The sequence below is a fragment of the Caloenas nicobarica genome, chromosome 1 (genome assembly GCF_036013445.1).
Source record: "Caloenas nicobarica isolate bCalNic1 chromosome 1, bCalNic1.hap1, whole genome shotgun sequence".
Lineage (NCBI taxonomy): Eukaryota > Metazoa > Chordata > Aves > Columbiformes > Columbidae > Caloenas > Caloenas nicobarica.
In genome coordinates, this window is record NC_088245.1 from 203,408,123 (window position 1) to 203,434,529 (window position 26,407).

General features: G+C 44.0%; 1 protein-coding gene across 4 annotated transcripts in view; it reads left to right on the forward strand.

The window, feature by feature from the left end:
* The first annotated feature begins 323 nt into the window (after positions 1–323).
* The window catches only part of MTMR2 (myotubularin related protein 2), a 63,697-nt gene continuing 37,613 nt past the window's right edge, over positions 324–26,407 (forward strand). The window contains exons 1-2 of one of the 4 annotated variants that reach the window (XM_065628553.1): positions 324–478; positions 21,757–21,862. In XM_065628553.1, coding sequence (XP_065484625.1) covers positions 396–478; positions 21,757–21,862 — 189 coding nt within the window. In that variant the 5' untranslated portion in view covers positions 324–395. Of the gene's footprint in view, positions 479–4,549; positions 4,627–5,487; positions 5,548–13,137; positions 13,161–21,756; positions 21,863–26,407 lie in introns of those variants that run through there. The other 3 variants (XM_065628579.1, XM_065628563.1, XM_065628587.1) reach the window with 3 other exon arrangements.

Below are 26,407 nucleotides of genomic sequence, written 5' to 3' on the forward strand. Positions count from 1 at the left end.
AGAGACTTCTCAGTGAGGGTGACGGAACACTGGAACAGGCTGCCCAGGGAGGTTGTGGAGTCTCCTTCTCTGGAGACATTCAAAACCCGCCTGGACACCTTCCTGTGTAACCTCATCTGGGTGTTCCTGCTCCGGCAGAGGGATTGGACTGGGTGATCTTTTGAGGTCCCTTCCAGTCCCTAGCATTCTGTGACTCTGTGAAGGGCACCCGGGCAGGGCCACCGCCGCCGGCACCGCTCCCTTCCCCGCAGTCCCTCCCGCCGCCCCGCCTCAGCCCGCCCTCCCCGCGCGGCACGCCGGGCCAACATGGCTGCGTCCCGCCCCGCCGGGCGCCCGCTGCTCGGCTGACAGCCAGCCAGCCAGCCGCCCGCCCCGGGGCCGCCCCGCCGCCCGGCATGGAGGAGAGCTCCAGCTGCGAGAGCCTGGGCGCCGGGCGGGCGGCGGCGGCGCGGCCGCCCAGCGGCGACTCCCTCTCCAGGTAACGGCCGCGGCGCCATCGCCCACCCACCCCCGCCGGGGGCCGGGCCGCTCGGCGGCCTGAGGGGCCCTCGCCAGTCAAGAGCCATCGCGGGGCGTGGGGGGAGAGAAGGAGGGGCCGGCAGGGAGAAGGAAACCGAGAGGATGGAGCTGGTGCCGTTTTCTCCCCCCGTGGGCAGCAGGCTCTGGCGTCTCCCCGCCGCCGGGTCTTGCCCTGCGGGGTGTCCCGGTGGGATGTCCCGGTGGGATGTCCCGGTGGGATGTCCCCGCGGGGTGTCCCTGCGGGGTGTCCCGGTGGGATGTCCCCGCGGGGTGTCCCGGCGCTTGGGTGGTGCTGGGGTGGCGGTGCATGCGTGGGCACTGCTCGGCTGTGGCCAAGCCGGTTCCTTTTGCAGGCGTTTGGTCAGAGAAGGAGGTGCCACCCCCACCAGCCTTTTGGTAAAAGCTGTAAATAACCAAAGCTGTGCTGCCTGGCTGGTACGTCCAGTGGATGGGTGTAGGAAATCAATAGTACCCGTGAGCTTTTGCCGGGAGCACGGGGAGGGCACCAGGTGTGTTGGCTGCCGTGCTGCACGCTGCTGTTCCCAGCTGGGCCTTCTCCTGTGCTTTTTCAGCAACGAATCTCCTGGGATGTGTTAAGCATTTGTGATTTTGTCCTCACAGCTTTTTCTGAGCGCTTGACTTTGCGGTCTGAATGACTTTTAATGCCACACGGGTAATCTCCAAGGTCTTTAAGCCACAGAAGCTGAAAGGAGGAGTTCCTGTTCCTCTCACCCTCCACAGGCTGCCAGTGGAGTTTGAATTTTGTGACTCACAAGCGTGTCTTGCTTGGGCCGTGTGTGGTGCAGGAGAGCACGGCAGGGTAGCAAGGGAGGATGTAGCTGATGGGCAGGAGTGCTGGTGCAGGAGGCCCTTGGTTTCGTGGTAGGGCCTGGGAGCAGGATGACCTGATGGCTGAAGGTTGTTCTGTCCCATTCTGGCTGTCCTTGCCATGCCCAGGTCGTAGGATCTCAGGGTCACTCAGACTGAAGGGATCTCAGCATCCCTCAGTCCAGCCTCCTGCTCACCGCAGGGACAGCTCTGAGATCAGAGCAGGATGCTCGTGGCTTTTGCCAAGTCTGGTCTTAAAAACCTGCAGAGATGGAGACTGCACAGCCTCTCTGGGCAGCCCATCTCCTGGATACTTTCCACAGAGACACTGAGGCTGCTTTTTGGTTCCCTGATGCAGTCTCTGCTCCAGGCTCCCCCAGCCTCTCCTCACCAGCAGCTGCTCCAGCCTCACCGTCACAGTTGTGCTTCCCTGAACTCCTCCAGCTCATCAGTGCCTTTCCTGCACTGTGGGGTTAAAACCTGGATGCAACATTCCAGAAGTGCTCTAATGTGTGCCAAGTAGAGGGGGATCCTTCCCTGGATCTCCTGGCTGTGCCTCTGTTCTTACAGCCCAGGGTGCTGGTGGCCTCTTTGCTGCCAGTGTCTCTGTACTCCTGTGCTTGGCTTTTCCCCAGCAGAACCCCCTTTCTCACAGAGCTGCTCCCCAGGCAGGCAGTGCCCGGTTTGCACTTGGGCTTCTTCGTTCTCAAGTCTTTCATGACTTGTCATCCTCATTTCTCCTTCCTTCATGAAATTGTTCTGTTCTCTGCTGTCTTTATCATTTTCCTTGTGCAGTTTTCCTGCACCGTGTCAGGTGCCTAGACACCCCTTACCTCACTGACCCAATGTACTCTTCTTTTTCCCTCTGCATCAATTTAGACCCATCTGGAGGTCAGTCACTGTAAAAGACACACACCTATGGACACAAAAGAGAACTTAACTCGGAAGAGCCAGTGGCTACAAGGAAACTCCTGTTCAGCCTCTCAGCAGTATCCCCTGCACAGATGGAACCATTGGGAAATTGAGATGATAAATCTGTTTCTGTTGAGCATGCACAAAGCTATGTCCTCCAAGCCCCGAAAAGGCTCAGACTTGAGCAGATTTCTTGGGATATGAAAAAGCTTATCCAAAAGCTTTCAGAATTTCAAGACTCTGCTCCAACATCTAGAATTTGTAGAAGAAAGCTAGCCAATATTTTGGATGTATTCCAAAGAAAATAGATTTTTCTCTAGCCAGGTGTTGGAAAGAAAAATATTTTTCATCTGCGCTTATTAATTAAAAAACCCCTCATCTTGGTTTGGTGTATACTCTGAAAACTTCTAGTTGAAATGGATAAGATTAAGACAAAACTATAAGAAAGTAAAATACCATGTAATGAGAGATGCCTGGTGATCTTCAGAATGTTTATTACCAGCTTCCCCTGCAAATCTAGTGATACTTGTGCACAAAAAAATAATTTTCGTATGAATTGGACTGTTGATCATTTTCAGGGGGTATTAATAATTTTTTTCATTAAAACTGTACTGCAGTCTGATTTTATGCATCAGAACAATCCCTCTGAAGCTAATGGGGCTATTTGTATGCATTGAAACATACTTTCATCTCTGTGATTGTGATCTAATAGCTAGAACAACTTTGAATTGTTAACCTATGACTATAGAGATGTGACACATTTTCACTAAGTGGTTTTGTTTAAAAAGAAAAAGCTCTGAGGGTGATGTGAGGAGCACAATGAATCACGAGGATGCTGTCATCAGTTTTTCTAATCTGTTTTATTTAAAAGGAACAACAACAAAAAAGAGTAGAAGGCCACTCATCCCAGATTCACAGTTACCTAGCAATGGAAAGCCTTATTGATTTGTAGTTGACTGAATTGTTTTATGCAAGATTTAGGAGACTTGGAAAGGTGCTAGTATCAAATATCATAGAATCATTTTGGTTAGAAGAGATCCTAAGGATCATCAAGTCCAATCATAACCTAACCTAACTCTAGCACTAAACCGTGTCCCTAAGAACCTCATCTAAATGCCTTTTAAACACCTCCAGGGATGGTGACTCCACCACTTCCCTGGGCAGCCTGTTCCAATGCCTGACAGCCCTTTCCGTGAATAATTTTTTCCTAATATCCAATCTGAACGTTCCCTGGCACAACTTGAGGCCATTTCCTCTTGTCCTATCACTTGCTGCTTGTGAGAAGAGACCAACCTCCTCCATGCTACAACCTCCTTTGGGGTAGTTGTAGGCAGCAATATGGTCTCCCCTCAGCCTCCTTTTCTCCAGGCTAAACAGCCCCAGTTCCCTCAGCTGCTCCTCATCACACTTGTGCTCCAGACCCTTCACCAGCTTCGTCACCGGCCTCTGCACTGTCTCTATTGTTTCAATGTCCTTCTTATGATGAGGGGCCCAAAACTGAACGCAGTATTCAAGGTGGGGCCTCACCGGCGCCGAGTACAGGGGCACAATCAGCTGAGCTCCTGCTCAGAAATTGAGTTTCATATTTCTAGAGACACTTAAAATCTAACTCTTCAAGAAGATGTGCTTGATAGAGTTTACTCATATGTAAGGTTGCTCACATGAATAATTGCCTTAAAGAACATATATATGTTTATTTGGCCTTTAATAAGGCACATGAGATATGGCAGTAATGGCAATTGACAGTGAAAGTTGCTTTGATATTTTAATAGACCCTAGTAATGTGCAGTACCTGTATGGTAATAACTAAACAAATGTTAACGTATTTTCCCAACTAGAAAAAATGTTTGAAAAACTCTGCGAGACTCACAGTATAGCTGTTTGTACCTAGTAAAAAATTCCCAGCTCTGTGTGGAAATACCAAGTTAGTTTCAAATGAGCAGATCACAGCGAATTAATGCAGCTGCCCTCATAGTTGTGCTGAAACAGCTGTTCTGCTTGTCACGTCTAAGCTGCCTCACCCAGTGCTAGTTTTGGGTGGCACAGCCCTGCGTTCTGCAGCTCTCTGGGGTTTCCAAAGGTCAGTATTTGGGATGGACTTTCCCCTTGCATCCTGTTTTCGTGGAAGATGGATGACTGAGACAACTACTCCTAAAGAGCTGCTGTGGCATTTAACTAGCAGCTGGCAAGGAGTGCTTGTGTGTCTGCAGTGTCAGGCGAGGAGCAGCCCCTGAGACAGAAAAAGGAGTGAGGTAAAACACTGATTTGAACGTTTGATGGGCTACGGTGCAGTTATGTCCAGAAGAGCAAGCTTTCCTCAGTGTTATGGACTGCTTTTATATCTGCAGAATGGCCTGGGGATCCTGGGTGAGAGATAAACACATTTCAGCTGTGCCAGTTAATCAGACTTTCTACAAAGACCACTTTTAAAAGTAATTTGTAGATAGAGCTGTGGGTGGGTGGTGTTTGTGTGTTTTTTGTGGTGGTTTTTTTTAGGTTTTTTTTTGGTTGTTGTTTTTGTTTTGTTTTGGGTTTTTTTTTGGTTTTTTTGTTGTTGTTTTTAAGTTTGGGGTTGCATATGGACCCTCTGACCTTTGGAATTCAAAGTAACAGTCAGCAAAATTCTACCATAATCATTCCTTTTGTGAAAGGAAAACCAGATAGAGCCATGTATGACTTTAGCAGAACATACGACTTGAGGAAAAAGGGGATGTTAAACTTCAGATATGTGCTTTTCATTAAAAGCAATTAGGCATTTTGTTCATGCAGTGTCTGTGATTATGTGCTGTAGTTTCTGAATTAATATCTGTCTCTTTGTATTCCTCTGAAATGTTATCTGAAAAAGCATATTACAGTCCAGTCTGAACAACAGTCCAGTCAGATAGCTAAGAGGCTGCCTGTTAGATCTGCTGAAGGTAAATTTGTATTGCCTGTGCAGAAGTGTGGAGCTGATTGTACCATAAAGAAACTGCTGTAAGAGATGTCAGGGATATTTCAACATCAGTATAAAATGAGAGAAAGAGATAAGGCAGTGGGCAGATGTTTCCTGCCAGCATGGCTGTAGCGATGTTTGACGTTACCACTTTCTGGTTGCTTGTTACCACTTCTCTGCTGGTGCTCATCATCCGCAGAGGTCTGCAGACACCGGGGATCCTGCGCATTGCACTTTTACTGAAGCATATGAGAATAATCATGCTCCTTGTCTTTATGTTTGCAGGGATAACTCTGAAAACATAAACTCTGTGTAAATCAGTGCAGCAAGATCTGGTGAAGCAATAGTTCCATGAGGTATGAACTCGCCGCTTTGTCTGAAATAAGGTCCTGTCAATACCTGGTCTGATTTAAGGCTATGTCGAAGGAATTCTTTCCCCACGGGCGAGGGTGATGCTGGAAGGGGTTGGGTCTGTTGGCTGAGGAGAGCTCTCTAGGACCACATTGCTACCAGATGTGTGAGATTTACCGATTGAGTTGTTTTGTGATGAGTCATTGAAGTTAGAGTTTGAAAGTGAAGATTTTTCCCAGTTCTGGTGTTCAGTGAAATGTGAGTAGCTGTCATTTTCCTCATGGGTTTTGCAAGCACTTCTTGCATTTGATTTCTTATATGCGTGAAGCAGGATTTCTCAAGAGTTATTACCATTAAAGACAAGTATGTTGTTGGCTAAGTGTTCATAATGAACTGGTTTTTGCATCTGAGGAACTTAACACTGTGCCTAGAACCAATTAGCAACTCCAGATGGATTAATTATCATTAATTTTAATATGTGAGTGATAATTTATAACGCTAATTTGCAACTGAAGTGCATTCTGAGATAGTTTTTTTGTGTACTGTATTTTGTGAAGATAAAGAGCAGTTTTGCCTGCATATGGATTTGCAAAGTGAGGAGAATCTTTTATTAGAGTCTGAGAATTTGGGGCAGAAAATAGTGAAAATAACAATCAGTCAAATAGACTTTAGAGCTTTTCAGTTATGCAGTACACTTGGGAAGAGAAACTTACCTTTGAAGAACTTGGGAATTGTTTTTAGTAGCAAACTTTGGCATGCACATCTTGACTCCTGCATTCAGCAGAAACTGTTCCTACTTCTCTTGGAGTGTAAGACCTTCAGTCTTAGAAGTTTTTCTCTGTCAGGCACACACAGATCTCTTTGCCAGGCTCTGACCATTGAGTTTGAGGATATAAGATACAATTGACACTCACTTGACTCTTGTAATTAATATTATATTGTTGTTTAAAGACCTCACAGGAATTTGGGGTGTCATGATTCTACCTGCTATACAGATAGCGATGATTTGTGTGTTGAGGAGCCAGGGACCAACTATTTAAATGTGCCTAAGCCAGGACTATATTTGCCTGGCGAGTAATTTTATTAAGCTCTTGGACTTGCAGTTGAGTCCTGAGACTCCTTGCTGAGAGATTGGGTGAAGAGCAAGAAAGTCTAAGGATGAGATGAAAAACTGCTGTGGAGAGATGAGGCAAGATCTGATGGTTGGCGAGGAGTAAAACTGGGCTCAGAACCCGACTGCTTTGGGTCCCATCAAGCACTGCCTTTTCTGGAGAGACACGGTAATGTTATGTTGACCAACAGTCTATTTGTTAGACGGTTTTGACTTGTACACATAGTTCCTTTACTACAGGCTCTTTATAACAGAGATGCAATTACAGAAGCTGAATTTTAAGATTGGGGATGACCCGATGATGTCAAATTACACAATTCTTATCTGTTACGTGATTGTATTCTTGCTATGACTTCAGCTACAGGTTAACACCTGTCTCAAACATGGTTTTTAATTTATTTCTGATGTTTTATTGTCTCCCTTCCTTTGCGAACTCTTTTCTTAGGCAAGAACTGCATTTGGAAAGGTCATAGCACCTTGTGAATGGCTTAGCAGAATCAATAGTCCACAGCTTCTTTTTCATGAGTCTTACCCTTGTGACCTGCTTCACTGTTACCGTTTTTCAGCACTGGGGGTATTGGGTAATGTAAAAAGAGACCTGATCCGTACACCAAAGGGCTTACATTGCCAGAAAGCTTAGTTGAGGAAAACAACAGCAAGCATACATTAGAAATGCATCAGCAGCCTTCCAGAGGTCACTCTGATAAGGTGTTATATACAAGGTGTAGTTGTAAAACGGGACATGAAAAAAGTGGTCTTGTCACTTGTCCATGGGAAGCCCACAGCACCATGAAGAGGAGCGTGACAGGAAGGTAACGAAGTGCTTGGTTTGCAGAGCTGTTGGGGATGACTCGGGGAAGTGAGAATATAGAGGAGACACTGTCACAAATTATCCCCATCTTCATTTTTAACTAAAAAACATTTGACTGTTTTATAGCCCCAGTAACTGGGAGCTTAATTGAAGAAAAATTCAGTGAAAGGCAACAACAAAAATCAGTGGAACTTTTCAAGTATTTGTTTTTCCTTTTCCTACCATCTGTAGTTTCTTTTGCCAGACAATATTCTCACTCAGTAATTTTCCAGTGATTTCAAGGTAGATCTTTTTCTTGCTTCTCTCTTGCCTCTCTGCTCCATGAATTCTTTTCCATTGCTTTCTAAACCCTGATATATTTGATGAGGAGAAAGTGTTAGCAGTTTTCTAGTCCATAACCCCTTCAAGGTGATGTTCTAGTCATTTTTTTTAAGCTCTGCACAAATGCTCCCACTTTACATATCGGGCCTTTTTCTAGTCTTCTGGCCGTGGCTCCAGAGTCATTAATGTTAGGTCACCCAATGGTTCAAATTTGATCTGGGTCAGGTGTGGGTATGGGATCATACTTCTGCAGAACTAGTTAGAAAAACATGAGTTTATGGGTTTTTTTCCTTTGTTCTGAGAAGATGTACAACACCTGTTTAGAATAAAATGACATTTTAATCTGGATTTATTTACTGTGTTGTAAAGAGCCTACATGTCCATACAAAGTGCTACGCTCAAAATCTTGTTCATGGGCAAAAAGGCAGCACATCTTTAGATAGCAAAGAACTTACTGTTGGTGTAACTGAAATTTTGAAAGTCTAGTCATTGTTAGTCCAGATGCAATTATTACAGGAAAAGAATAATAATGCAGTTAAAATAGTCATGATGTTTTTTGTTTCTGTCCCTCTTCCTGGTGTTTTGCTCGCTCCGCCACAGCTCCTCTGGGTCCGTGTTGCTGGTTTTATTCTGGTGGTGGTGGGTGTTACAGTGAGTTGTCAGCATCTGGAGTCCTTTGCTGGGAGAAGTATGAGGTTCGGGAGAAGTATGAGGTTCGTGTTGATGGTTTCTTCTTTCCTTACTGCAGGATCCACCTGGGATCATTTTAGTATGTTTGGTAAAACGTTAGACCTATCTCTTTCTTCATTGTTCTGCAATTCCACACTACATCTGATTTTTGCTATACATAGTTGCTTCTATGGTATTAGATACTATTTATTTTTTTTATCTTTGTTACCTCTAAAACCAGTTTTGTCCAGCTCCTGGTCTGCATTTCTTTAACTGACCGTTGGTGAGCTGTTTATAGCCATGATCCCCATTGCGCAGCCTGTCCCCCATCTCATCCCCTGTTCCCCTCTGTGCCACATCCTTTGTCTCTACTTCTCTAGGACCCTGCTGTCATCCCAGACTGTTATATTTCCTCTACACAAAGTCATTATGTTAGTGGTAAATATCTCATTCTATACAGAATAACTGCTTGTTACTGCTCTCTGTGCAAAACTGGTTGTACCAAACACAAACAAAAATAAAACAAAGTAGATAGAGACACCTGGCCAGTTACAGAAATTGCAGTCACAACTCAACCACATAAAACAAAGCTGCAGGTTGGCGAAGAAAAGTTCAGGCAAAGCAAGAGTAACAAACCTCGGTCCCAAGGCCTTGAAAATTCACTACAAAGCTTATGGCCTATGAGTAGCAATGACAGGGCTAAACGTTAACCCATCTATATTTATCTGAACAAAATTTAACTGGTGGATTGAGTATACATCTGATCATTGCTTGGTGGTTTGTGAGAAGAGTGTGTGGTGTCGTTTTTTGTTTGATTGGGGTTTTTTGGTTTGTTTTTCCTGGCACAAAAAGCACTAATATCTGAATTACTGCACAGACAGTTAGCAGGACTATTCTCATCAGCTGTTTCAGCTAAATCTGCCCATGGATGAGGTGGAGCCTGTAAACGAGTTGGTTTCAAGTGGAAAATTACAGGGGCTGCCTGGCTGCTGTGCAGATGCTGAAGGCAGGGGCAGGTCACTGGAACCTGAGGTGTCAGACAGAGGCTGCTGAAGGATGGTTGTCAAAACCAGTCATCAGAGCAGAGGCTGGTTTAACCAGCAGATAGGATACCCTTGACTAATCAAAACTCATCAGCATCTCATTTGCAAGTAGAACATCTCTGGTAAAGAAATGAAAAATGTGGGATCTTCTGCTCACATTTTACCCAAGTTGACTTTTGGAATAGGCTGTTCTTGAAAATTCAGGCTGTGTCCTCCAGTCTAAGAACTGACATCCCACTTCTACCCGGAAAATGAGCCCCCACACCTCACAAGAGAGTGCTTCCCAATACTTTTTCCTCAAAGGTGAAGAAACTCCACGGAGGGACATCTGTCATCTTTTTTTGCTAAAACATATTCTGATTCTAGATTCTACTTTCTGCTTCCACCTTGCATGAGGAAAAATATAGGTACCCTGAGTGAGATTTGTCTCATCTCACTGGACTGATCCAGATTTCTGCTGGTCTCTGGGTTTGTGTTTGTGGACGATGGGGGAGAAGGAGTTATCTGTCTCACCAGTGACTTAAGGAGAGCCTACAGTGAGTGATTAAGATGTGACCACCTGCACAGAACTCCCTCCCAATCATTGTGGTAGGGCCAAAAAGTACATTGAGTCTGGGTTGTTCTCCACGGCAAAAAAAAAAATACATATTAACTAAATCTCTTGTCAACTGAGGAGGAAGCAGAGGTTTGTAGTCCGATTTCTGAAACCTGTTTCTTCATGTACTTGTGTATGTCTGTCAGTTTGTCCACTGGTAGTTTTTGTAACATGTAGACAACTTTAAGCTTGCTTGACAGAGGAGTGCAAGTAATAACTTATGACAAGTTTTGCATTTAAACAAAGATGGAGATGGGAAGGGTTGCCGTGTCAGTTCTTCCGTTACAGAAAAAGCTTGTTCCTTTTTCAACATGGGGAATACCTAGCTGAGAAAGATGTCACAAATATGTGCAGATTATCTCAGACAAGGCTTCTCTCAAGTTGGAGAAACACATTATATTCTCTCATTTTTGCATTTCCTTCGTTCTCTGTGCTTCCTCTGGTGTCTGCAAAAGGCTGTGTTCAGTTGAAAACAAAAAGCAAATACAAACTTCTCTGCCACAAGACACTCATCTTCTGGAAACCAGGGCAGGTATCTAAAACTTTCCTACCCTCCGTACAGTCCATACACTGCACAAGTAATTCAACTGAACAAAGATAGGTGCCTGCTCTGGGAGACCTGCGTTGTTGTCTGGATTCTATTGCCTGGGTTTCCATTGACTCAGTGGGAGCAGAGACACCTGTGGTATCTGCCATCGGGAGCTGAACCATCCAGACCTCATTGGTCCTGCTTCTCTTTGAGTTACTTTGTTTTTGGCATACACTGATTTCTGCTCGAGGAACCCGAAGTGGCAGGTGGAAGTGGCTGTGGGTGAACTGGGAAGATAAGCCCTTATTTTGCATGTGTGAGAGCTGATGTACAGAAATTCTGCAGATGAACTTGCAAACTTTGTGTGCCTCACTTCATTGTATGGTGGAAGAATTCGAAAGACCTTTGTTTCGACGTGTACCCTGAAACTGGCCAGTGGGGTGAGTAAGTGTGCAGAGCCCTTCTGGGCCATATAGAAATCAGTGGCTGCTGAGCACGTTGGAAATTGGACTTTTTATTTGGACGATAAATGGGACTGAGTTAGTGGGGATACCTGTTCTCAGGTATGAGTGTTGAAAATGGGGACTTGGGCTGACGGTCCACGATCTTCAGAGCTGCTGGGCTCTCTGGGACTTGTGACAAGATACAGGTGCTCAGTGTTTCTGAAAACATCGTGTGTTGTCTTGGCTTCAATTTCCAGAAGTAAAGCCCCCAGATTATTGAACGCTTGACTTATTTTAGCCTTGAAAATCCGCTAGGGACCAATTTTGTGCAGGGGGTGGGCTGCCGACAGAATGTAGTTGTTCCCAGTCCTTTTTCAAGTTGAGTCTGGCAGAGCACGCAGCTGCATAGTGTCTGTGAAAGCTTATCAGGGTGATACCCCGTCAGTTTTGTTAGGTGATACAAGACTCTCCAGATTGGCTGTGTTTAAATCTTATTCCCTCTTCCTTTTTATTATTCCTAGTATAGAACAAGTAATGTCATTGATGAGTAAATTGCTGGTATTTTTAATTCTTGTGGGTGTTTGCTTTATTGGGGTGTGGGGGTTGTGTGGTGTGTGTTTGGAAGAAAATCAGAACATCTAACAATACATGCTACATTCTAACTAAGGTGTTTTTTAAATAGGGAAATAGGTGGGAATCTAAAGAAAAACTGAGACAGCAAATGAACTGTCAGAAGTATACATATATGGTTAAAATGTACGTAACTGGTTGCTAGTATGTAACTAGAAATTAAGGCACTGCCAGAACACAAATAGTAAAAGAGAAGTTATATCTGTCTTTTTATCCAGTTCTCCTTTCTGTCCTAAGGTGAGTACTTACCAATGTAGGTATTATTTCTATTTCTTTCCTTTGTCAAATTAATAGGTTTCTTCTAAAAAAAAAAAAAAAGATGAAATTAACAAGGAAAGAAAATATTAGATATCCTGTATTGGTTTCAATTTTTTTCTTTTTCTCCTTGCTCTCAGACTCTGGAGTTATTATTGTGCCTTATCGTTCGACTTTCTGAATTTATATCAAAATCCTGATAATTTTTTACTTGCAAATTTTTCTCTGGCTTAATATATTTTAAAGGAAGGGGGTGGAAGTTTACATGCTGAATATAAATATTAGTAAATGGCAAGAGTGGTTTTGAACTGTGTGTAGGATTTCTGTAATGAATTTTATCTGCATTCAAAGTTCCTGTGGAGACAGATGTTGCCAGCCCTCTTTTTCCTGTGGGGTGCAGTGGTAAATCTGAGGTTGCTCTGATGTAAGAGACAGCAGTACCACCCAGGTCTCTTCTCTGCCACAAAATGTCCTGAGCCCTGGAACCGGCTTCTTCCACAGGTAGGGCTAAGAAACATGACTGGTCTTATATCAGCAGGAGACACTTGGATTTGGATTCTTGAGTTGCTGTTTTGCTAGAGGCTGTCATGCTGCACAGAGAGCCCCTGGGCAGCCGCTGCCTGGGCTGTTTGGAGGAGAAAGCTGCAAGTCGGGACATATGCTGATTTGTCACAGCCGGAGAGATCACTTGCCATACGTCCCATCAATCAGTGATCACCCCGATGGCTTTCTCGCTGTCACTTCCAACCATCTGAAGCTTGAAGTACTGGAACTTCATCCTTCAACTGTGTGTTTTGGAGCCAGAAATACTCTTTTCTTGGGAGCAGGGATTTTCTTCGCTTCTGGTTCAGTCCCACCCTCTGTAATATCTTATATTTGAAAACAAAGGCTCCAGCTCCTTCTGAGCAATCCCAGACGATCCCCAAAAACATAGCAATAACCTAATGCATAGGATGGTGCAGAAATGAGGTAATTATTCAAGCAGGCAATGTTGTTTGCATTGACAGTAAGCAGGCTTGTGTTTTGAACCTGTCTTCACCTTGTATTCTTTTTATTTTCAATGCTAAGGGTCTGTCCTGGTGACTGGCAACCCCAAAGCTTTGCAGCACAGACTACAGGTGTGCACCATCTCCAGGAGGTCTGTCAGACATCTCCCCCAAGCACAGCCACAACCACTGGGTTGTCTTTCCACCAGGTCTCACCTGGAGCAGGTGGGTCGCTCACCTTGTCCCCCTGATCGCTAATTCTGGACACGAAGGCACGTGTGCTTGTGATGGTTATCACAAGGCAAACATATTTCCATTAGGAACTGGAGTCAAACCAAAATACTGAATTATCAGACTGCTTTTAAGAGGCAGTAACTAATTCTGGACTTTGTAGATATGGTCTGAAATATAGGTGGTGAAACAGAGGTAAAATGTCAGTTCCCAGAAGAAGTCTAACAACTTCTTGAAAAATATTTTTTTTTCCTTTTTTGTAGCTGAGCACCATCCTGTACCAGCCTGGAGCTTGTTAGAAACCTAACTCCCCTCTTGTTTCTCTCGTGAATACAGATAATTTTGTAGTTATCTTCCATGTGCAGATCGGAGGATATTGGTTCAGGCCTCTGATAGCTGCTGTTCTTCCTGTTTTTTACCTTCTGGATTGTTTGACTCATGAAAACATGATCCTGTGGGCTTCTCGCTGTTATTAATTACGTGCTGCATATTGATTTGTCTTTGGGTGTTGGCTTTCTATTCTCGGAATCTTGCAAATATTTTAAACAATCAGCCTATTGTTTAGCAAGTGCTCTACACACACTGTAGGCCTTTTGTGAATTCGTGTTTAAAAAAATAATGAAAGAATGACTAATGGAGCACGAACAGTGCTTGTGACACTGTAGTCCATTGTGTGACTACTGAGAGCAAAATTTGCATTCCTAGAAAAGCTTGTTCACGGTCAAAATATAGGACATTCTCTTTATGGCTCAGGGGAAAACATGTACTATATATTCAGCTCAGGATGCTACTTAGAAGGATCAACTTTTAAAAAATGACATTTTCCTCCCTTGGAACATTGAAGTCAGACTGAGAGTCGTCTTTGCTTGGCAACAGAAGTGAATCTTTTTCATTCAGGCAAGTGGTGTGGGGGGCTATTTTAGGTCTGTCACACAGATGCACAATGATTTGCTTGCTGAAATGGCTTCTTTTTAAGATGTTGTTAAGCCCTGACATTGCCAGCCCTTTTGAATGGAGAGGGTGTGTTATTATATTATAGAACTGTCTGCCTCCTCTGAATGCCAGAGGAAGCCTGGCAGTTGGTGCTTTTCTTTCCTTCAAAAGTGTATTTGTTTATGGCTTTTTTTCCCCCTCTGAGATTGTTACAGATTAAGCAGAGGTTAAAGTGGGATCTTTAAATGTTTAAAAAAATTGTGAGTTCCATGTAGTTCTGAAATGTAGCAACTGTCTGTGCCGTGTGTGCCTAAAAAGAGGGTACTGGGTGTTTGGAGGGGTATCTCATATATGCAACAGGTACTTCTTGTCTAAGTAGAATAAGCCTGTTTTGATTTTCTGTTTTGCTGTGAAGAATTAAGTTCGAGTCGCTCCTCTCTGAAGATACTGCTCCTTTGTCTGTCCATGCAAGCTCTTTGGGAGAGGGTTGTCTGTTATTGTGGGCGTGCGTGGTGCTGAGCGCTGTGGGATTCCTGTCCTGGCAGAGATGGTGTTAAGATGCTAAAACTGAATTTACAGTGGTAGAGCCTATTACATTCCTGTGATGGAGTGGAAGCCAGTGCAGAGCGTCCAGGTCCTGCTACAGGGCCATGGTTTGGTCAGGTGCCAGCCCCCAAAGAGAGGCATACAAGGGACCTCTGAGTACCCTTAGGTGTGTGTGTATATATATATATATATGTATTTATATATATTTTTATATATATATATTTGTATACAGGTAAAGACTATGGAGACCACTTAGCACAGCTCCACAGAGAGCTGCTGTAAATGGGAGAGCCTGATGTGGGCAGCAGCTGGATTTCCCAGGCCAGTTCAGCCAGTACCAGCCAGGACAAAGTCACATTCATGGGGAACAAGCACCAGTTTGTCTCCTTCTGCTCTGATGTGACCCAAAAGGTTTTTCAGTATTTCTTTTTCCTTCTCTGAAAGAAACAGGAGCGTTGAAAGTGTTGAGGAGGGAGAGTTGTCGGCTTGGGTTTGAGCAGTGAGTGGGGAGTGCGCAGTACCTCTGTGTCATTACGCTTCTCAGAGAAGTGCCCAAGTGCTGCAGGTGCCCCTGTTCATGGCCCTGCTATAGATTTGAACCAACTGAATCCTGCTCTCTTGGCATCCAAAGCTTCTAAATTAAATTGTATTTGCTACTAGTCATCATTAATTTGCAGTTTTCACCTTGATTGATTTTTAGGAATTGACATAATGAGAAACTTCTACAAAAACAGGAAGAGAGGAAATGGAAATTTGCCCTCCGCAGTGTTTTTCTCATTTATGACCTCTGCGGCTGAAACTGTATCACCCAGTGGTGCATTTTGTCACCTGTTTTCCATGTCAGTTCAGTGACTATTGAAACAAAACATTCAGTTTGATACAGAAGAAATGGTGTGAGCAGCTCATGCCAATTAGCATCTGAGTAATTGGCACACCTCTGCAAGCAATGGAGCAGCTACTTGTACTGTCAGGGAAGGAATATTCATAAAGAAGGTGCTGGAGAGCTGACTTTTTCATCACTGACTGCATTTTGGTTATGTTACATATAGGAGTGAGCCAGGTCAGGATTTTAAGACATTGGTACAAAAAAAAGTAGGTGTCCTTGAGCCCTATGTATATGCTGTAAATAAAAATGGCACATTTTGCAGAGATGTGTTTTCCTCCTGTCCCATCAGTTTTTCACGGAAGTATGGTGTTAAACTCAGACACAGGTTCGCAGTCTTGGATTTTTTTTTAATCCCTTTTGTTGTCTTTTATTTTTTGAGCAAGACAAAGGTCTCTTCATCAATTTTCAAAGTCTGAGGAAGTATCTTCAGAAATTAACAGTAGTTTCTCAGGGAGTTGCTGCCTATAGAATCATAAAATGTTTTGGGTTGGAAGGGGCTTTTAAAGATCTAGTCCACCCCCTGCCGTGGGCAGGGACATCTTTCTCTAGACCAGGTTGCTCAGAACCAAATCCAACCTGGCCTTGAACACTTCCAGGGATGGGGCATCCACAGCTTCTCAGGGCAGCCTGTTCCAGTGTCTCACCACCCTCGCTGTAGCCAGTCCCTTTCTGCAAAGGATTGTTTCTTATCTTTAGGAAGGTGTATATGGTGTATATTTTTATGTTCTTGCTGAACTGAAGGAGGCATACCTTAAGGTGCTTGCTTGGAAATGACCATTTTCAGCAATTACCAGCCGGGATGGTTTAGCAGGACCATCCCTTAAAGTGATGTCATGACCTTTGTCTCAAGTTTTGCTAGAAATTGTTGTGAAGTTTTATGTGAGACATGAAGTTGGTTGTCGTGACTTTCTTCTTGGGTCACGTGGCCTAGGAGAAGAGGTTGTGTAGCGTGCTTGTCCTTAGGCTGATGTTCACAGAAAGCTCTTTGTAGAGATCTCCTAGCAGTTTTCCTTCCTGTGGAGGGTGGGGATAGGGAAGGAAAATATCCTCTTTTTGGAGTACAAAGAACATTGTATTAAATCTCCCACAATAGGTGTAAGGATACAGGGAGGAGAACTCAGTCCTGCATAAATGGTGCATTTGTCCTCATCAGGTGAAAGCCGTGGGGCTCCACAGTTTGATTTGGGCGCTTTCTTTGCATCTCCGTGCTCGTCTGCTGCCTGACCCGAGCTCACTGTGTCGTGCTTGAACCCTCATGCAGTCAAACTGCCATCTTCAGGTACTGCTGCTTTCTGCTTCCAGGGAAAAGTGTTGCTTAGCTGCTCTGGGAAAGAAATAGCTTCATATTCAAACTCTTTCTGTAAAAGTTGACAAAACAAATGGCAGCTACCAGCTTTTATTTCTTTTCATTGACTTTCTTAAACACTGCGTTTTTTAGATTGCAGGGGTCTAAGGGTAGAGGTTGCCTCCAGTGACTTGGGCAGATGCCATTTAATTGAACTTCTTGAAATGGGTGAAGACTTTATCACTGCTTTCCCCCAAAATATTTCATCTGCACTGTCATAGTCTAACAGGATAAGTTTGCATGTCTCAGACACTTCTGTTTGCAGCTTCTTTACATCTTTGTTGACAGGTGAAGCTAAGCACACCGGCATACCTTCAGTTCTGCTACTGGTGCAGTAATAGCTTTCAATTGCCTGAACAGGAATTACCAGAGGGCATCTGTCTGAGTCTGAATTGTGTTTGAAAACCATCTGGCATGTTGTGGGATAGTCCTAATAATAACAATGAGCACTTTATCAGGAGTTGAGTCATCGTGCTTGGTTTCCATTGTAATTCTCTTCTTAGTTGCATGCATGTATTCTATATAGCCAAGGGGTTAATACTACGTGCAGATACTGTGCAAGACCATTGTGCCGGCAGCCCTCATTGGCACTCATTTATCATTCAAAATCTGGCCATAAGAAATACCTTAAAATAATAAAAATAATTACTAAGATGAAAGACATACATCAGTGCTAATTGCATCCTAGACCTGTTTCTACTTCTGCATGGGGAGGGAGGAATGAGAGGAGGAAATGGAGATGACAGTCCCAGCAGAAGGTTCTCTCCCTGAAGGTGCTTTGGAACTGGTGTCGGGGTCTCATTTGGCACTAACACAGAAATCTGTCGGCAGGGGTGCTGCGGGCCCGCCTGCGCCTGGGGCCTGGGAAGGGAAATGCTCCAGGAGGTCCTTGGTCTTCACAGGTTCCTCACAGGAATGTCTGCACTCACTTTCCTGTAGGAAGAGCTCAAAGTATTTTGTGAACCTGGGTATATGTTGTTTCCTAAAACCTTAATGAAGTTCAGAGTTAATATTATTTTGTGTGTTTGTTAAATTGTGTTGAACCAGACCTAGCAGTGATTGGCACAACTCCAGTGGTTTTTAACCCTTGCTGAAATCTGGCCAAACCTACCTGTGTTCTCAGATGTTTGTCGGGTGCCCCTGAACCCAGCAGTTACATCTGACCGTTGTGCCCTTGCTGTCACTCAGGTTTGCTCTGTGTTGCTTCTGGTGGAATACAGGTGTTGGGGCTGCGTCTCCCTGAGAACAGAGCATCCTCAGTGGGGTCCTCAGCATTTTAGACTGATACCAGAAGTACCCTGTCACGCTGCCGAAAGAATTGTATGAGACAGCTTTAACTTTACATTGGGAAAAGTTGGAATAATGTGCAGAAGCCATGGCAGAAGCAGGAGTAAATCATTTGCCCAAGGTGATGCAGAAGGGCTGGTGGCAAAGCATGGAGGGAGCTCTGGTCTCCTTACCCTGAGTTTGCGTGTCAGCCCCAGGACGCTCTCCCTCTCTCCCCACCCAACTGCCTGGTTTGAGGATCTTTCCTTTTGCATTGGCAGCAGAGGAGAGCTCGAGATTGACTAACCCGCTGAAGCTAATAAACTTCTCATGCGCATGCAGGGACATCCGTTTAATTAGTTTGCAAAGCAGCAGAGCTGGAGCCATGCAACTGCCTGATGACGATAAGAGGAGGGAGCCGCAAGCCAGTGGCATTTTGGTTGTCTGCTCCTTCGTTCCATCTCCGCTCCCTATAAATGATGGATGAGGAGAACAGAGGCAGTGAGCCAAACATATGCAACCTATGCATACTGTGCAGAGCTGCATAATCCAAGCGGTATTGTTCGCCGTGTGTGCAGGCGGCGGTTCCAAAAGCTGGCGCTGCTGTAGCTGGAGGGAGGCTTCACCGGCAGTTTCTGTGGGAGCAGAGAGACGCTGGTGCGGGGAGCTTTTGAAAATCCACTTCTAAAATGCAAATGCTTTCCTTCATTACAACCCACTTGAAGCCAAGCGTGATCTACAAACACAGAACGCTTTCACAGCTCAGACGTGCTGTGGATTATGGTTCTCTTTTTTTTTTTTCTGCATAAAGCAGTTTGCTGTTTAGCTTGCTGAAGTGAAATTAATTAACAGTTTCATAAAAATCTCTGGTCTGCAATGATTAGGTAGTCACTGCTTGTGTACTAGGTAGATACTGGGAATGTATGAGGGCAGACAAGTTGTGTAAGCAAGGAAACTGGTGAAATTTTGATTCTTTTGTTAGTGCTCTCCCTCTCTGGGATCTGTTAAGGGTAGGTTACACAGACAGGTCTTGGGAGTTGTTTGAGTGTAGCTTGTCCTAGTTTGGGGACAGAGAGACTAGCACACTCCATTAAACCCTTCCAGCTCCCCTTTCTGTGACTAAAGGATGTGAAATTCTGAATGCCAGCGCCTCTTTCAATAGCTGACTGTGCTCGGTGGTTTCGCAATGTTTGCCCAGTGAGTAAGCTGTCCTGCGTGGTGCACACAGGCCACGTTAGCTGCTGCTGTGCCCCTTGCTTAGTTATTTACATCTGTGCTAAATGACTTGTAAACTCTGAGCAGAGTTGCTGACCTGTAAAATGCGTTTAAATACACAAAATTCTGGGCCCTGGAAGGGGAGGGAGCTGGAAGGCCAGTCTCCGGAGGCTTGCTCTGAGCCTCGGGCTCCCTCGGCTGGAGCACCACAGCAGAAGGAACAAGAGAGACCCAGGGACGGCAGACAGAGTTGTCACCCAGTGAAAAAGGCATCTGCAGCATCTGCTTGCTCTTCGTTGATAACTTTAAAGTGCCATCTCCTTGTGGGTTGCTGAACAGTAAACTGATGCTGCTTTGTGGATTGAATTGTGGGGTTTTTTTTAACATGCTTTTAAAAATCAAATTAATTAAACAGATGCAAATACAAGGGGTAACACTTGGCAGATGAAGGCTGACCATGCAGAAAACAGACTGAAAGGAGCTTCAAGGGAACACATCCGGGGGTCTGAGCTGGTTTAAGTAAAGCAATGTAAAAATTAGGTTCAGTGCTAAGCCTAATTTAGCATGCCTGCAAGCTGCTGTGTGCAGAAGTGCTCTCAAGCTTCCTCATCATCTCCAGATATGGATTCCCTCCTTCTCCGTGTGCTGCATCTGATGGTTTATACGGCCATGTAATGAATCCAGTCAGCCCTATTATCCAACAGAAGACTTGTCTTCATGTTTATTAATACTTTACTGCCCCAGCAGATCAGCAAATTGAACTGTGCATCTTGTGATGCTCGCCCAGCGCAGCGGAGCTGGCAGCGCCGTGCAGCCCAAGCCGAGAGGAGGAGGAACAGAGGGGAACGTCAGCGGCCCGTTCAGCAGCAGCGGATGCTTTATATCAGTTTTGTTGTAATGTGAAACTGTACGCAAATTCAGTGTATGTGTGAGGCCCTTCGAGCCGGAAGAACAGGAGGCTTTGCAGATCCAGTTCTTGTTATTTTAGTGTAAGATTATTTTCTGCGTGGGGTGGAGGTGCTGGGGCTGTTGCAGTGTGAGCAGCGCTGGGTGCACAAGTGCCACCGTCCGTCTGAAATGACGTGAGTTCACCCAGCAACACTGCAGGAGCTGAGCAAGCTGGAAAGCTGAGTGATTACCTCTGGAATCGTGTGCAACAAATGCATTCAGTGGAATTGTGCTACTCAATCGGCAAGCCAGTATCATTTATTTTAAATATTTTTTTACTGTTCCCAAAGGTTCCAGTTCTAAGTTTCTACTTCATAGGATGAAAGAGTTGCCAAAACTCTTTAATCCTTGGAGAGAAAGGACTAACTCACAGCAAGAGCCCAATTTTGCTGTAGTCCTTCATGCTTTTAACACTGCCTGTGTACTACTTTGGCAAACTGTGAAGAATAGAAATGAAAATGGAACACTTTGACCTTTTGGTGGCTGTTTACCAGCAGCAAAACAATTTTCAGACAATTAACAGATTTCCAGGCCCTTTAGAAGCTCAGATACCGCTCTTTCTAGGTTACCACAAGGCTAGTAACTGCAATACTCCTGCTGGCATTCTGCTTCAGCCAAGGTGAGGCTTGCAAGTCCTAAAGCTGATCCCTAAGAGTGTCTTTACACTCAGGTAAAACCTTTCTGGGGTTGGTAGGAGTGTGGGAATTAATTGGTGCAGGTGGCATTTGCTGCTGCGCTGTGGCTTCAGGGAGTAACGTTTCTCCACGGAGGATCTTTCTTTGCAGTCATCTGGGCTTATGAGCATTATTATTGAATGCTAATTTTAAGCAATTATGGTTCTAGGAGAGGCTGCAGTATAAAAATCTTATAAAATAAGCTTATTTTAATTGCTTACAGCTATACTAGGAAAACTGTCTAGGAAAATAAGATTGCTGTTTTACTTTGTTATTTAGCAAATCGCACTTTGTATCGCCAGAGAGGTATGCTTGGAGAGTCTCTTTAATTCTCCTGAGGGCTGTATTTACACCTGAAGGAGGAAAGTTTTGTGTGATGGAAAGGGTTTTAATTCTGGATTCCTTCCACCGCTGTGAAGCTGTGGTCGGAGTTGTGCTGGCGTGCATTCAGGAGCCTGTTTTCATCCCCTTGCAGTGCACTAATGTCTCCCATCTGAAAAGCTGAAACAGAGGCCCTTAGTTTCTGTGATTTAGGATTTGATTGAGTTGGTTCAGTCTGAGCTGAGATTTGGTAATGAATTGTGTACACTTTGGTAATCCACGGCAACGGCAAGTAAAACAGGTTCTCTTAAACCACTACTGAGGGCTGAATAATTGAGAATGGAAAGGATGGAAATAATTGAAAAATGCCTGATATGACTGTAAGCAGTGGCTGTACTTCTGTTTCTGAGCGTTCTTGAGCTGGGTTTTGATACACTGTGGTGTTTTTCTTTATAGCGCTTCCACGTCTCACTCGGACCATTCAGCTCACACCAAATCTGCTTCTGCTGTATCGTCCGACTCAGTCTCCACCTCCGCAGACAACTTCTCTCCAGACTTAAGGGTATGTACATTTTGTACATTCTGTCTTAAAAAAGATATATATAGGTATATATATGTTGCGGCCTCCTTCAGAGGACATTTCTTGCTCTTGTGAGTTTGGAGCTTTATGCCAAATTTTATGTAGCCAAAGCATGAAAGGACCTAAAGTCAAACAGGTGAAATAGAAATTGAAGTTTAGTCTCTACCATGTTATTTCCGTCTTTATAAAGTTGTTTAATCTTCAAAAAGCTGACTCTGAAACCCACTCTTGGAGATGAGTTTTCAAAGGAACTCCATTTTCTTTTAAGTGCTTTAAGTAAGTGAAATCTTCAACCTGCCAGTTGTGTATCCTTTTTTTTTTTTTCTCTGTTGTGTGTATATGTGAGATGTTCTTTCTTGAAAACTTGTGCTTGTTTGTAAACACCGAGCCCTTGGAAGTATCTTCTTTCAGAGAAAGATTGCTATCTCCAAGCTGATAAAATAATCTTCTGTCACAATAAATTGCTCTGACATAAAAAAGTCCAAACGAGGCTCTTTTAAGTCTGTTATTAGATTTGCTAATTATAAATCCAAAGTTTTAGTTCAGTGTCACAGGATTTTCGGAAGCGAAACCAAGGGTTTTGCTGATATACCCTTGCTTTAAAAAAAAAATCCATAGGTATAAAACTGTTGGTACATTCTAGTAATGACTTTTAGCCTTTCTCAGCCGTGTTTGAGCATCTTTGTAGAATATAAACACAGATAGATTGCACTAAAACCTCTAAATGCAACACTAATTCCTTCAACAACCATGATAATTTTTTGTCCCATGAGTGTTGTCTCAGTAGTCCGTAATTAATAACAGAAAGTCTGTCTGTTCATAAGAGGCAAGAACACGAATGCTTCTTTCTAAAGGCAGCTTATTAGCCAGTATTAAGCTAAGATTTGAAGATGAATCAATAGTTTATGTGTAATCTATTGATAGTTTACATGTTTAGCTATGCTTACAAAAAGTAATCTTTAGAACATGTCTGGGTAAAGAAGTATGTAATAGGTCTGAAGTTATTTCCCCTGTGAAGCTGGAGTTTTAAGTTACTCCAACATACAGAAAACACAGTTTTTAGGCTGAGGCTAAGTGATTAAGTATACAAATATATAAGATTGCAAGTACTGCTACAACTGTAACTGTTTGTACAATATTATAAAAACCGAAATTTTATGCAAGCTTATTTTATTACCTTATTTATTTTTTCCTGAAGTTTTTTAAGTGCGTTTCTTTTTCCATGCATATCTATTTCCGATGCACAACTCAGCTGCATTTTCACAATTTTTCAGCACTTAAGAATTACCTTTACAAGTAGAGAACGAAGCGACATTTCTAGAATCGATGTGGTCTTTCCTTCTTGATGGTTAAGTCGGCTCAACATGCTTTCCTTGTAACCCCGATGGAGTCGTGTGACTCTTCCTTTTGTCACCTTCTCCGTGTGAATTCTAATCTGTCTGGGCGTGGATTCCCACTCTCCTGGGTTTGTCTGGTTCCCCATCCAACAGGGCCGCTGTACTTCAGTCAAAAATAACATCAGAGGAACCTTCACCTTAGCAGCCACCCTCCCTGGCTGTGCCACAGTTCTGTGATGTGCAGAGCGAGTTCTTCACAGCCTGCCCTCTTCTTCCTTTCCTTTATTTCTAAGCGAACTGAAGTTGTGCTGTGGTTGGGAAAAATGCTGCTCCCTTTCGTTTCAGAAGAGTGCTTAAGGAGAGATGGTAAAGCAGAGAATTACTTATTTAGATTAAAGACATTGCTGGCCAAGTGTGAGCACGTACCTCTGCTGGCAAAATGCTTCTTGCTTGTAACCTGCATCATCTTTATGGCCTGAATTCAGCATAAGCCCACTGTGCTTTGCCTCTTGCAGGAGGTGGTGTGAGTGGCTGCGAAGAGGGCTACGAAATGGGTGAAGGGTTTGGAGGGGAAGCTGCATGAGGAGCAGCTGAAGTCACTCAGTTTGTTCAGCCTGGAGGAGACTGAGGGGAGAGAGACCTCATGGTGGCTGCAGCTTCCTCACCAGGGGAGGAGGAGGGGCAGGTGCTGATCTCTCTGGCAACCAGTGACAGAACCCGAGGGAACGGCAGGAAGATGTGCCAGGGGAGGTTTAGGTTGCACATGAGGAAAAGGTTCTTCCCCGAGAGGGTGCTGGACACTGGAACAGGCTCCCCAGGGAGGTGTCACGGCCCAAACCTGACAGTGTTCAAGAAGAGACTGGCCAACGGCCTCAGACACACGGTGTGAACTGTGGGGTTGTCCTGTGCAGGGACAGGAGGTGGACTTGATCCTTGTGGGTCCCTTCCAACTCAGGACATTCTATGATTCTGTGATGCAGTTATGTGTAGGCATAAAGCAGGTTCTTGCCTTTACGCTTGAGTGACTGCTTGTCCCTGGTAAGCAGACCTGGAGAAAACGCATCCACATGGTCCTCCTTGTATTGGCGTATAGGAAGAAAGGGGCACTTTCCACTGGTACAGGTTGACTTTAGCTCTCCTAGAGGAGTTAATGCATTAACCGCTTTTCTCTTTGTTCCTGGAATTGTTTGATGCTGGAGAACAAGCCTGGGAGGTGGGGTGGAGATCTGTCCTCTACCTGTGGACAGCCTCTTGTGTTGGTGTTGCCAGTGCAGCTGCAGGCACACAGCCACTGTCAGTGCTGATGTGTTACTGTTCACTCCCAGGGCTTGCTCTTGGAGCCTTGCGCTAGCTCCTAAATGAAAGATTTATTATGAGTGGTGATCAGCTAAAACCTATTTCTTTCAGGACTTCAGTCGAGGAGAATAGCTGTCCTCTCTCTGGGCTTATCATTCTTTGTCCAGTTTCCTCCTAATTAACATCTCTGTCATGTGACAGTTCTGCAAGTTTGTTTGTTTTTTTTTAAAGTCAGTTCTGTGAGAGATCTTTCAAGGCCCTGATTGTTCTTCGTATTTTCTTTGATCTTTCTGATATGTGGCCTTGCCTTTGATGCTGCATATGAGGTCGCACCATGAACTGATACAGTGGCATGAGAGTGTTCTCGGTTCCAGCCCTTTCTGTACATGCCTGAGCGTCTTGTGCAGCTTTGATAGGCACAAAATGCACGAACTCCCACGTCTTAACAGGTACTGAGATTTGAGCTTAGCACCTTATTTCTTCTGAGGACAAAAAGAAGTCTCACGTTGTTCCTGGAAAATAAGATAATAAGCCTTGAAGTGGGAACTAATACATTTTGTGGTAACTTGGTGGAATGGGAGACAAGCGCCTGGGCTACATGGTGTTCTCACAGGGAGGTGTTGCATCAGTTAGCTTTAAGAGGCCGAAAATAAGTTCTTCAAGATTTTGAAGTGGATCTTCCAATTATGAGGTTATGCTCTTGATGTGTGTTTAAATTTTCCTTGCTAGAATGAATTACTTCGTGGATCCATCATCACTCCTACCTCTACTTGATCTCTGCCTCTGCGTGTGCATTGACTCAAATCTAGAAATTAAATTTCTGTGACGATGGAAAAACACTTTGTGATATCTACAATTAGCACTCTTTTTCTGTGGGGAATTTTTAGAAGAATAGTAGGCGTCCATTGGGAGGAGGGAAACAGGGGAAGGACCCACATAATTTCTTGCAGTCTGTGCCTGCAGTTTTCTTTTGGAGTGCAATTAACACTCTGTGTGTGTGCATGCATGTGTGTAATGAAGTAAATGAGACAACCACTAGGGATTCCTACTGAATGCATGTGCAGTACTTTTCCTAAATCTTACTCCAAAGCATTTAATAATAATAACCTTTATGAAGGGTGGGAGCTTTTTAATGTATATTGAGCATTTCAGTATCTGGAGCTATGATTAAATTGCCTTTCCACTATGATTTATAGAATTTTCACTTCACTTCAACTAACTCTAAAAAACTTCAGTTAGCTTCATAGAGGGAGAAAAAAAGAAGAAGAAAAAAAACAAACCCAAACCCCAGCATAAAAACAACCAAGCACTATTAGGTTGTCCCCTCCACCCACTTCCTGATCTCAAATCCGAAGCTGTTTAGAATTGATTTAGGGAATGCACTTTTTGAAGGAATTTTTAGCAAATACACTGCCATATGTTTTAGCATAAGTTATAGATCAGGCAAGAACAGAGTTGAATAGAAGTAGTTGGAAGTGAAAATGAGCTGGAAATTCATAGATAATTTGTAATTTGGGATGAGATTTTAAAAACACCTTAGAGCCAACATTGCCAAAGATATTAAAGTGCATAAATCTCTCTTACAGTTCTGGGAACTTGGTGGTTGTTAAAGTACAGTGAGGTTATTGCTCCTAAGTCCTAAAGGTTGTATTTTCTCCTGTGCCTATGGGCAGATACGTTTGTGCAGTTTATAGTACTTCTCTTAAGTCTTCTTGCTAAGGCTCTAGCTTTTATCAGTGGGGACTTCCATTTTGGGTTAGCTGTTGATCTATAGAATGATGCCCAAAGTTTACCATGTTCAAAGCTTTGGAATAGCTCACATAAAAGGGTTGGATCCTTTCCATCTGCAGTTGGGAAGCAGTGGCTATGGCCAGTGACTCCTGCTGCCACTTCC